This window comes from Oncorhynchus kisutch, linkage group LG9, assembly GCF_002021735.2.
Source record: "Oncorhynchus kisutch isolate 150728-3 linkage group LG9, Okis_V2, whole genome shotgun sequence".
Lineage (NCBI taxonomy): Eukaryota > Metazoa > Chordata > Actinopteri > Salmoniformes > Salmonidae > Oncorhynchus > Oncorhynchus kisutch.
The window spans coordinates 22,783,068-22,795,928 of NC_034182.2; the positions used below are offsets into that span (position 1 = coordinate 22,783,068).

A 12,861-nucleotide genomic window follows, 5' to 3' on the forward strand; every position below is an offset into this window, starting at 1 on the left:
AAAGTGGAACAAAACGAAACAGTTCTGTCTGGTGAAGACACAAAATAGAAAACAACTACCCACAAAACACAGGTGGGAAAAAGCTGCCTAAGTATTTATTTTATTTCACCTTTATTTAACCAGGTAGGCTAGTTTAGAACAAGTTCTCATTTGCAACTGCGACCTGGCCAAGATAAAGCATAGCAGTGTGAACAGACAACACAGAGTTACACATGGACTAAACAATTAACAAGTCAATAACACAGTAGAAAAAAAGAGAGTCTATATACATTGTGTGCAAAAGGCATGAGGAGGTAGGCAAATAATTACAATTTTGCAGATTAACACTGGAGTGATAAATGATCAGATGGTCATGTACAGGTAGAGATATTGGTGTGCAAAAGAGCAGGAAAGTAAATAAATAAAAACAGTATGGGGATGATGTAGGTAAAAATGGGTGGGCCATTTACCGATAGACTATGTACAGCTGCAGCGATCGGCTAGCTGCTCAGATAGCAGATGTCTGAAGTTGGTGAGGGAGATAAAAGTCTCCAACTTCAGCGATTTCTGCAATTCGTTCCAGTCACAGGCAGCAGAGAACTGGAACGAAAGGCGGCCAAATGAGGTGTTGGCTTTAGGGAGGATCAGTGAGATACACCTGCTGGAGCGCGTGCTATGGGTGGGTGTTGCCATCGTGACCAGTGAACTGAGATAAGGCGGAGCTTTACCTAGCATGGACTTGTAGATGACCTGGAGCCAGTGGGTCTGGCGACGAATATGTAGTGACGGCCAGCCAACTAGAGCATACAGGTCGCAGTGGTGGGTGGTATAAGGTGCTTTAGTGACAAAACGGATGGCACTGTGATAAACTGCATCCAGTTTGCTGAGTAGAGTGTTGGAAGCTATTTTGTAGATGACATCGCCGAAGTCGAGGATCGGTAGCGATAGACAGCTGTCCCTGATTGAGAACCATACCCGGCCAAAACATAGAAACACAAAACCTAGAAATAAAGAACATAGAATGCCGAACCCAAGTCAAACCCTGACCAAACCAAATAGAGATGTAAAAAAGGCTCTCTAAGGTCAGGGCATGACAATAACAAAGAGAGTTCGAAACCTCTCTCTCAATAACAGCAACAACAAAAAATCCCCTTCCCACTCAGACCACTCACAGACAGTCCTAGCAAATGTCTTGCTTGAGCTGTTGCCCTTTGCGAAGAAGCAATTATTGTTTATTTTTGACCATTTTAATTGAAAACAATCACAGTTACCCAGAAATGATTCAATATTGAGATAAAAACAGCTGCGTTGGACCTTTAAAAAAGAGCAAGTTACACAACAAACAGACTCTTAGTAAGCTGTATAATAACAGTACCTCAATACGTGTTTCCCTATTCTGAAATGTAACCTAGGAAACACATAGAGGTACTACGCCCTTATTAGTCCCATCCTTGAGACAGCTTGCTGAGAGTTGGTTTCTTGTGTAACTTGCTCTTTATTAAATATCGAATATGCAAAAGGGGTTATTAAGGATTGGCCTAATATTTGGCTAATGAGACGTAATAAAGGCCTTATAAGATACGTATGCACACTTCTAAACTACAAATGAGTGGCTAATATTTGTACCTTCAAATAAAGTGTTACATGACCCGGGAAAACATTCCTGTTGGCCAATAAGAGTTCTGATATGCTCCTGGTCAAGCCGCACAGCTAGGAGTCAAGGCCCAAAAGTATGGAAGAAAAAAATTAAAAAGGGACTTTTTGTTGTCGTTTTCTTTTACCCCAGAGTTTGAGACAAAGAAAGCACCTGAGGACTGCAATCATAGGAACGACCATAGGACCTGCACTTACATCTCTGTCACAACCAGCTCACCTTACATAGTGGAGAGGAATTTATGAAACCCCCAGAGAGACTTGGGGAATACCTGGGGATCATCAGAGAAATACAAAACTAATCAAAGCAGGGTAATGCAAAGTATCCAGCAGATAGTTTTTTTTCCCATCTTGTTCTAAGGGCGGCTTTGCCTCTAGGGCAGAAACTAATGCAATGAAGTGGTAAAGTTTAGGCAAGTAAGTTTAGATATTGTTTACGTTTGGGCAAGTAATTCCAATTGGTTAAGGTTAGGGTGGTGATTCAAACCAGTGACCTTGTGTCTGGCAACCCACTTGGACGTTTTTACGAATCAGATGCTTAGACATTACCAGAACCTCTCAATTCATCATCAATTATTAACACATACTTAATTCATTCATAACAAACAGATTAAAATGCTGATGTTAAAATTGTTTAAAAAAAGATAATCCTAATATATAATGAATCTCACCTTTGTATCAAACCTTTTTCTTGCCAATGAGTCAATGATTGTGTTGTATGAAAATGAGACACCGTTTTTTTTAAATCGCCTTGTACAATGGGAACAACAATGGAATTGATCAACAAAACACCAGTAAATGGTATTACCAAAATTGGTACTGTGGATTCATCCTCCTCAGGTGTAAACCGTCCTGTGTAAACTTCCATTATTTAATACTTAGATTATTTATTTCAGGTGGAGGTGATAAATGAAATTCCCTATGATCCTCATATAAAAATAATCTCTACCTGTTCTTAAAAACTTGACCCTGAGGTCCAGTCATTGGCTTTCAAAAAGTGTTCTATTTCCTGAAGTCCGTTGGGGATGATGGTAAGCTTCAGAAAACCGTATTTGAAATGTAAATGTTTTGACTATACTAGCATGCTTGCACGCATACACACACACACACACACATGCACGAGCACACACAAACACACAAACAGGAACGAGGATGTGTTTTGAATGAATGAAATGTATTATTAACATTTTGCCTTATTCTTCTCCTGCTGGTGAATTTGCCTCTACCTCCACCACACTTTAGACAGATTTCTCAATTCAACTTCCCTCAAGCCCTGTGAAGCCATTGATTCGCTGTGAGTAAAGTCAACATTTTTGTAATTTATCATGCACTGTGGTCGTTGTTGACTGTGGTCCTCTACAGCAGGTATTCCCAAACTGGGGTACACGTGCAATGCTGTCGGGGGTATGCCAAATAGAAATGTGATTCACATTTTAAAAATTCACATTTTTTTTTTTACTCTTTTTTTCCTTCACATTTTCAAACAGTCCATTTATATTTTCCAATGGGGTGAGGTTTTTTCTCGCCTGAGTAGCCCCTTTACTGCCAAAAATACAATTAAACCATCTAGTGTTCAGCAAAATAACAACACAATGTCAAATACAGGTAACCTAGTCAAAAAATGAACATCCAATCACATTAACCACTACTCTTTTGCGGGAATTCCACTAATGAGATAACAACATGAGCAGCAGCTACGTTTGGCTACATATGTAGCCAAACGTAGCTGCTGCTCATGTTGGTATCTGTGCTGATGGCGCAAAAGCCATGACAGGGAGAGATAGTGGAGTGGTAACGTGCGTGCAAGCAGTTGCTCCCGATGCCACTTGGGTACACTGCAGCATCCACCGAGAGGCTCTTGCTGCCAAGGGAATGCCTGACAGCTTGAAAGACATTTTGGACACTACAGTGAAAACAGTTAACTTTGTTAAAGCAAGGCCCCTGAACTCTTGTATATTTTCTGCACTATGCAATGATATGGCTCAGCGACCATGTAACACTTTTACAACATACGTGCTGGTTATCAAGGGGCAAAGTATTGAAACGTTTTTTTTAATTGAGTGATGAGCTTAAAGTTTTATTTTACTGACCATCATTTTCACTTGTCTGGCCGCTTGCATGATGATGAGTTTCTCACACGACTGGCCTATCTGAGTGATGTTTTTTCTCGCCTAAATGATCTGAATTTAGGATTACAGGGACTCTCCTCAGCTATATTCAATGTGCGGGAAAAAATTGAGGCTATGATTAAGAAGTTGGAGCTCTTCTCTGTCTGCGTTAACAAGGACAACAACATAGGTCTTTGCATCATCATTTTTGTGTGCAAATAAACTCAAGCTTACGGACAATGTCAAATGTGATATAGCGAATGACCTGAGTGAGTTGGGTGCGCAATTACGCAGGTACTTTCCCGAAACGGATGACACACACAACTGGATTCATCATCCCTTTCATGCCCTGCCTCCAGTCCACTTACCAATATCTGAACAAGAGAGCCTCATCGAAATTGCAACAAGCGGTTCTGTGAAAATGTAATTTAATCAGAAGCCACTGACAGATTTCTGGATTGGGCTGCGCTCAGGGTACTCGGCCTTGTCAAATTGTGCTGTTAAGACACTGATGCCCTCTGCAACCACTTACCTATTTGAGAGTGCACTCTCGGCCCTCACTAGCATGAAAACTAAATACAGGCACAGACTGTGTGTGGAAAATGATTTAAGACTGAGACTCTCCAATACAACCCAACATTGCAGAGTTATGTGCATCCTGTCAAGCACACCCTTCTCATTAACCTGTGGTGAGTTATTCACAATTTTCGATGAACAAATAAGGTTTTATATGTAAGATGGTTAAATAAATAGCAAAATGATTGATTATTATAACACTTCCCACAAGCCGGGTTGTGACAAAAACTCACACTCGTTCTTATGTTTAATAAATGCATCGTATAGTGTGTGTGTGGCAGGCTTACAATGATGAAAAAAACAACATTGAGAGTGTGCTGACCCTGGTGCTAGAGGAGGTATGCAGCTGGAGGTTGAATGTTTGGACTATAAGAAATGTGGGAACCACTGCTCTAATGCCGTTGAGCCCGTTGATTATTACTTGAGTCAACCAGTAGGTGGCAGTGTAGAACAGTCATGTTGAAAAATCACTCTATTTTAATTTTTTTAATGGTGTGTTAGTTTTTCCAGGCCTGTTGATACTGTTGATCTACTCAAACCTCTTCTACCAACCTGAAACCTGGTGTGCTACCAAAGGAGCGCTCTACAGCCAAGTTAAACATTGAACCAGCTTCATATTCTCTGTATAGTGAGCAATTAGTGGGCCGTTTTCTATTACAGTAGTCTCGGCTGTTAATTCAAATGTATGTGTATATTTTCTCCTGTTAAATAGTATTTTTTGAAGAATTGCTTTTATTTGTTGAAATGTACACATAACACAAAACAAACATCATAAACTATACCAATAATATACCATTCCAATACCAGAGTATACTTCTCAATGCTAATGTTAAAACTGTAATACATGTTTTTGTGTTCTGAAAATATGATTTCTCAGGATGTTTTACACATGCTCTTTATCTAATGTTTGAGGCCCTTGCTCTACTAGGAGCTGAAAGGAATACGTTAAGTCAAGTACCTGACGTAAAACAGTGTTGGGTTTTGGTTGCCTCCAATGTTGAGCCAAGGAAGTGAAGAGGTGTAAAAATGACCTTTTTGGGGTATTTTTTTTCATGAATAGAGATGTTTATTTAACGGCCGAAATAATGGAAATGCTTGAGTAAATGAGGAATACAAAGTGTATGGAAAGCAGGTGCTTCCACACAGGTGTCGTTCCTGAGTTGATTAAGCAGTTAACGTCCCATCATGCTTAGGGTCATGTATAAAAATACTGGGCAGGCCATTACTTTGGCAAACATGGCTATGCCCCCATGGGGTGACAAGGTCCCATCAACAGGGCACGAGTGGTCACTGAATGGTTTGATGAGCATGAAAACGATGTAAACCATATGCCACGGCCATTTCAGTCACGAGAGCTCAACTCAATTGAACACTTATAGGATCATCTGGAGCGGCGATTTCCACTAACATCAACAAAACACCAAATGATGGAATTTCTCATGGAAGAATGGTGTCGCATCCCTCCAATTGAGCCCCAGAAATGTGTTGAGCAAAATTTACTTGAAGCTGTTCTGGCTTGTGGTGACCTAACGACCTATTAAGACACTTTATGTTTGGTGTTTCCTTTATTTTGGCACTTACTTGTAGGCAGCTCTTTATTCATTCATTCATTCATGATACTATAACAACATTATTTGTAAAGCACTTTTCATATATTGTGTTGAAAGTGCTACAGTCTATGTGTATTTATATATTTTGTTGTAAGCTCGTCGTTTATGCTTTCTAAAGGTTACGCTTTTGGTTCCAAACATGTCCACCTTTACCAACTGTCTGATGAGACACCCTACAAAAGACATGACTCATACAACAGTACGCAATCCGAACTAACCCTGAGTGTTTCTGTGATTGAGTGTGCAGCGCATTAAAAGTTGTCAGTTTGAGTGTCAACTGATTAAGCAAATATACCCACGAAAGGTCAAACATGCATTGTAAAAAATTTTTGGGGGAAAAAGAAATGTATACAAATATTTCCATAATTGCACATTTAAAACATGTTTCATTTAAAAGGGTAATCAGAAAGAACAGTTCACCATCCAGTGGCTTCGTTATTGGACAGACACACACAAGCTCGCACGCACACAAACACACACACACACACATTCCTGCCAATTTGTGGTGTCATCTATGAGAATGTGTGCCAACACTCAAGACAAATATTTAAACACACACTCACACTTACACCAGCAAAGGCAAAATAAAACAAAGATTCTAAACGTATAGGGGATGACATGGGGGGGTGTATATATAGGGAAATTCCAACCACATATTCATCATCTGAAACACCACCCGAACCAACATCAAACACCTGGAAGCCATGTATTTGACACCATTCCGCTCCAGCCGTTCCCATGAGCCCCAATTAAGGTGCCACCAACCTCCTGAGACATCAATATATGTGAAAACGGCAGGTTCGACATTTCGTGGTCAACAGAATAGAAGAAGACAGGTGTTGATGGTGGTGCTGGAGATGATGAATATGAGGTTGAAATTGTGAAAATGTTAGCATTGGGCCTTGTATCACCGGATCCATTCTGTACGCTATCGTCTTACTACCCCCAACTAGAAAGTGTTTCACTATGTATGTTTAATGACATGCATTTATAAGCATATAACTTCAGATCTGACATGGTCTTTTAACCCAGAACCAGAGCGTCTGAAAAGGCACCCTACGGCATTCCCAACCCAGTGAAAGTAGTGCACTATGTAGAGAATATGGTGTCATTTGGGGATGCAGCCTTGCCAGTGTCAGTGGCAGTAAAGATGCAGGATTTCTGAGTTCATGGTGTGTCACCTTCAGATCATCATTACAGCATCATCATACCTAGCACACCAAACAGGATCAGCAGAGCTGTGAAGGAGGAAGAGAGAGAGAGGAAGATTGGTTGTCTACTGAAGATTATATGGGATTATATGAGATAAGGTACTACGGTAACACTTTATAATAACTACCATGAATATACAGTTATAAAAAGTCATACATGTTTATAAATGCTTTATCAATTAATATAAATCATTTATTGATAAACTATATTAATTGTTTAGAAATGGCGCAAGTGCTCATGACTTGTAGTGCTTTTAATCCTTAGAAACGGCTAGACATTTTTACAAATATTGAAATACTAACATTTAATCAATCATGTTATCAGTTATTATTATAAAAGTGTTAGCAGTAGCGATTTCCAATGGGGTTGGTACCTTGAGACAGGGTGTGCTGCAGGCCCAAGGCATGGCTGGAGGCAGTGTTGGAAGTAGCAGCAATGTTGGAAGTAGCAGTAGTGGTGGAAGTATTAGTAGTGGAGGAAGTAGAATTAGTGGGGGCGGTGTTCAAAGAGTTGATCACAGTACTGTTGGGGTTGGCCAGGTCCACGGCTGCATTGTTGACCAGGACAACCTTAGGAGTACCCAGGGTTCCTGGGGGAGGAGAAAAAGATGAGCAAGAGAGAGAGACAGGGAGAGTTAGAGATGGCCCAGAAATAGGGGATACAATGTCCACAGGGTGTTTGGAGGTATAGGGTGAAGTTGCCTGTATACGCTGATCTTGGGTCAGTTGAGCAATTCCCCCACTAATCGTTAAGGTTGGGATTGGGGAAGAGGAAGCTGATCCTAGGTCTGTATCTAGAGGAAGCTTCACCGTGGAGCGTGTTTGGATGAGTGCCTCACCGTTAATTACGGTCCCGTTGGAAATGGAGAGGACGAAGCTGGTGTCAGTGCTCCTGGTAGCTTCGGGGAGAGTAGCAGAGAAGGTGCACTGGATGATCTGACCGTTGACTGAGCCCTTCACAGAGTCCACAGCCAGCTACACAACACAAGAGTCCCAACATTATTAGTCAAAATGGACATTAGCCAAATGTCAGTAGGCCTAGAATTAGTCAGGTACATTGATGTTCTCCATGGCCTTGTCCCGTATGGCACCCGAGTGTATATGCAGCATTGGGATCAAATTGAACTTAAATGACCACTCAGAAAATGTTTTAATTCAAGTTCATGAATTACTCTTACTCTTGGCTCTAGATCTTGTTCAACTCACAACTTCATTGGGTGAATATCAGTAAACTGCTGGAATTTGCCTGAAATCAAACCTTGCTCCTGAAAGGCGTTCCAGGAAGGCAGAAGTGAAACAATTGTTTCTGATTGGTTCAACTCACCGTGCCAGTGACAGTCAGAACGTTATTTAGGAGGAGAGTGGTGAAGAACTTCATTGTGCCGTTGTTGTTGGCACACACGTAGGTAGTGTCATTAACGCCCTACAGAGGAGAGCGAGAGGATGAATTCAAATAACTATAAATAAATCATATATATTTTTTAAGTCATTAATTAAATATCAATCTCAAGACCCCAAATGTATAAAATCCAGAATTTCCTGAAGTTAATTAAGAGTCTATTGACCTATGTGTCAATCTAAGTGACATAATAAAAAAATCTGCATCAAAATCTGTCCGTTTTTGCATGGGCTGCTTCTCTATCCATCGCATCCGCAAAAGGGCCTTCCACATCTGCGGTGGAAGGTGATCGAGCTACAGTACAACGTTGTCAGACCATGAGACACCCCAAAAATCGATCTATTCACCAAAACATCTGTAGCGTTCAAACTAATATGGCCACTCTATGGAAAGATGAGACTCTCACGAACACAATGGTGTTCTCAGTTTCGCTTTACCACCCCCACGTCACTCGTCGGAAGTTGGTACCGCCGGTGTGCCAATTTATGTCTATAGCGTCCGAACCGTTTGGGCCACAAACTAATATAACCCCACTATGGAAAGGGAAGATTCTCACGAACACAATGGTATTCTCCATTTTGTTCTACAAGTGTCATGGGTCTCTCCTGAAGGTAACTGATACCTGTAAAAAAGAAACGAATGGAAGCATGGAGGTAGTTTTGTGCCCCCAAAAAAAAGTGGTTAAGCGTGTGCAAAAAACAAGATAGAAACCATATGATTTATATTTGGAATTTTTTGCCTTTTAAAAATTTGCCTACAGGGGTCATAACGTTTCAAATGAAATAACGAAATGAGACATAGTATGACCATCTTAAAACAATGTCATATGTTAGCTTAGTAGACTTTTAGAGGTTAAAATGACTTTCCTCCTATCACAAATCCCAACTCACTTTTCATGGGTATTGTAAAATGTATACTAATTTGAAGGCAGTTTTCCATACCAGGGTGGTGTTTTTGGACAAGCCTACAGCGATGTAGCCTCTGGACTCTCCTCGTAGCTGGAGGGAGAAGGTCTGTCCCGAGGACTGCCGCGTGGAGACGAAGAAACATGAACCAGCCATGGCCGGGTCACAGTCTGATGGCTCAGCAGCACAGTACTGAGTCTTTCCACAATCCGCCCTTGATATGTTTTGCTGTGTATGAAGAGTCCTTCATTAGTTGCTGTTGTGTTTGTCATTCATTTTTGCTTAAAGGGTCAATATGCAATTGGTAGACACATTTGTTTTACTTTTAAATCAATGATATTGATTCTTGACGAATACAAAGAATAAAGCTTGTTTTACTCCATTGTTTGCCTCATTGTTTGCTATGTGAGATAGTGCAGTTGAAACTCCCAATCAGGCACTCTATTGCTTGATCTACTTCCTGTTTCCATGTCAGTCTGTGAGGTTTATTGTTGAGGAAAGAAAGAGATAAGATTAGAGAGGGAAATAGTGATAGTTGAGAGAGGAAAAACAGAAAGAGTGAGAGATTTTTTTTTTCTTTTGTAGTCTGAAACTGTGAGACATGTAGCCTAGGTAACTCACCGTGAGAGCTGGGACGGTGGTGTTGACAACAGTGGGGGCTATTGCCGTATTGGGTGTAATTGTCGGTTTGGGTGCCATTGTAGTGGTGGGTGCCATTGTGGTGGTGGGTGCCATTGTGGCGTTGGGTACCATTGTGGCGTTGGGTTCCCTTGTAGTGGTGGGTGCCACTGTGGCGTTGGGTGCCATTGTCGTGGTGGGTGCCATTGTAGCGTTGGGTGCCATGGTAGTAGTGGGTGCCATTGTGGCATTGGGTGCCATTGTAGTAGTGGGTGCCATTGTGGCGTTGGGTTCCCTTGTAGTGGTGGGTGCCACTGTGGCGTTGGGTGCCATTGTCGTGGTGGGTGCCATTGTGGTGGTGGGTGCCATTGTGGCATTGGGTGCCATTGTAGAGTTGGGTGCCATGGTAGTAGTGGGTGCCATTGTGGCATTGGGTGCCATTGTAGTAGTGGGTGCCATTGTGGTGTTGTGTGCCTTTGTGGCGTTGGGTGCCATTGTAGCGTTGGGTGCCATTGTAGTAGTGGGTGCCATTGTGGAATTGGGTGCCATTGTAGCGTTGGGTGCCATTGTAGCATTGGGTGCCATTGTAGTAGTGGGTGCCATTGTGGTGTTGGGTGCCTTTGTGGCATTGGGTGCCATTGTAGCGTTGGGTGCCATTGTAGTAGTGGGTGCCATTGTGGCATTGGGTGCCATTGTAGTAGTGGGTGCCATTGTGGTGTTGGGTGCCATTGTGGCGTCGGGTGCCATTGTAGCGTCGGGTGCCATTGTAGTGGTGTGTGCCATTGTGGTGTTGGGTGCCATTGTGGCGTTGGGTGCCATTGTAGCGTCGGGTGCCATTGTAGTAGTGGGTGCCATTGTGGTGTTGGGTGCCATTGTGGCGTTGGGTGCCATTGTAGCGTCGGGTGCCATTGTAGTGGTGTGTGCCATTGTGGTGTTGGGTGCCATTGTGGCGTTGGGTGCCATAGTAGTAGTCATTGAAGAGTTCTGTGCCTCGGCTCCCATCGCCATGCACGCCATTACCATGATGGCTGCGATCATTAGTCTGCCGCTATTGTCCATTCCTGATACAGTAACAGAGATCCAGACGATTAGGATATGTAATAATAATGATAATATTAACAATAACAATAATGAATAAAAAGGACAGCTACAATTAAACATTTACAAGTGTAATAATCACCAGTCAGATGCATTGCACCATCATGTTGATTATGATACTAAACCTATTTCAAAAGCTTTGAGATGTATTCATGGGAATATAAAATTATCATACCAGTTTGAATGAATACATTAACATACATTGGTCAATAAAGATCCCATGGCACTAATCGTAAGAGTAGGGGTCTTAACCCCAGTGGCAAATTGTCCTATCTCGCCCGTAAATGAGAATGTGTTCTCAGTCAACTTAACTGTTCAAATAATGGTTCAATAAAAAGAAAAGAAAATGCCAGTGAATAAACATAGGCCTGCCATTATTGTGGTAATTGGTAATTAATTGTTAATATCATGGGTGGTGAATTCGACAACAACAAAACACTGCATAGTGAATGGGTAAGCTTGTTGAATTAAGACTAGACTGTTATTGTTTTTACATGATTAATTAGTAGCCTAGATCCACTAATTAAATCAAATAATGTGACAAAAACAACGAAAACGTCCATAGGCTATTCCAAGGAGAAAAGGTTCATAAGTTATAATCTGATAGTATTTATAAAACTAACCAGCGCCAAATAAATCAAGAAACGTAATAGAATTTGATTTTAAAACAAAGAATGAGTTGTTGTTTTAAAACATCCACATGATTAGATAAAAGTGATGAAAACTTTACCTGTGATTTGGAGACTTGCACGATTCCGTGAGGTAAAAAGCGTCGCACCACACCTTGAACAAGTTGTGCTCACGGCTACTGTAAATACAGCTATACTATTAAAACAGAGGTGTGGTCGAGGGGAAGATTCTCTCAATCACCCGCTATTTACACAGCATTTGCGAGGGGAGGAGGGACAAAGGATGGAGAAACCTGCTTCTCTCCTCAGGTGCTGCCTTTCTGGGAGGGTGTACTGAGTGGAAACAATTGCTGGTCATACGCCTGATACTCAGACAATAGATTGTGTCGAGTCACTGCACCCTTTTCATGGATCCGATTTCTTCTATTCCCTTGCGTATTAAATATGCTTGGAAACTATATTGCAAAGAAAGAAAAAATAATAATATCATGAAGTTAGATACAATAGATACAATCTAGGCCTAAATATAATCTACTGCTAACTCCAAATAACATTTTAATTGTATTAAAATGTTTCCTTTTTCCTTCATCTTGTTCAACTGTTGCCATGCACCTGCAAAGAGATTGCTCAGATGTGCGAGTGCCTTTTGAAAATGGTATTTTTACTGATTCTATGATCAATAACTGTGTCATTCAGATCTGGCTCAGTTTGATTGAGCGTTCAACCTCACACAGTGGAGGGCAGTCTTTTGAGTACAGTGTTGATTGTATCAAGTGGCCAAAGGGTTAGACACCAGTTTTTGTGAAGGAAAGAAATATGCACTGGCTCAATAAACATCTAAGACTCCAACCATCTGCCTCCTGTGTCTGCATCTGGGTCTCGCCTTGTGCCCTGATAGAACGAACTGGCCATGACAGACCCAGCAGACTTGGATTAGCTCTGCTACGCTGTCTCCCTGCAGGGAGCCACTATTGGGAGGCATGAGGAGCTACTACAGGACCTATTGGAAGGACTTTGTTCCCTGATGGAACGCCACGACCAAGGGTTTAAGGCTAGCATGGAGCTAATTAAGGAG

At 41.5% G+C, this 12,861-nt stretch overlaps 1 protein-coding gene across 1 annotated transcript; it reads right to left on the reverse strand.

Annotated features, from left to right (window-relative positions):
* Positions 1–5,028: 5,028 nt before the first annotated feature.
* si:cabz01007794.1 (proteoglycan 4) lies at positions 5,029–12,004 on the reverse strand. Its single transcript, XM_020491345.2, has 7 exons — positions 11,888–12,004; positions 10,063–11,120; positions 9,478–9,669; positions 8,462–8,560; positions 7,977–8,112; positions 7,512–7,727; positions 5,029–7,164 (listed from the first exon to the last, which is right to left on the reverse strand). Exons 2-7 carry the CDS (start codon positions 11,116–11,118, stop codon positions 7,121–7,123), a joined length of 1,743 nt encoding a protein of 580 aa, XP_020346934.2. The 5' UTR covers positions 11,119–11,120; positions 11,888–12,004; the 3' UTR covers positions 5,029–7,120.
* Positions 12,005–12,861: the final 857 nt, after the last annotated feature.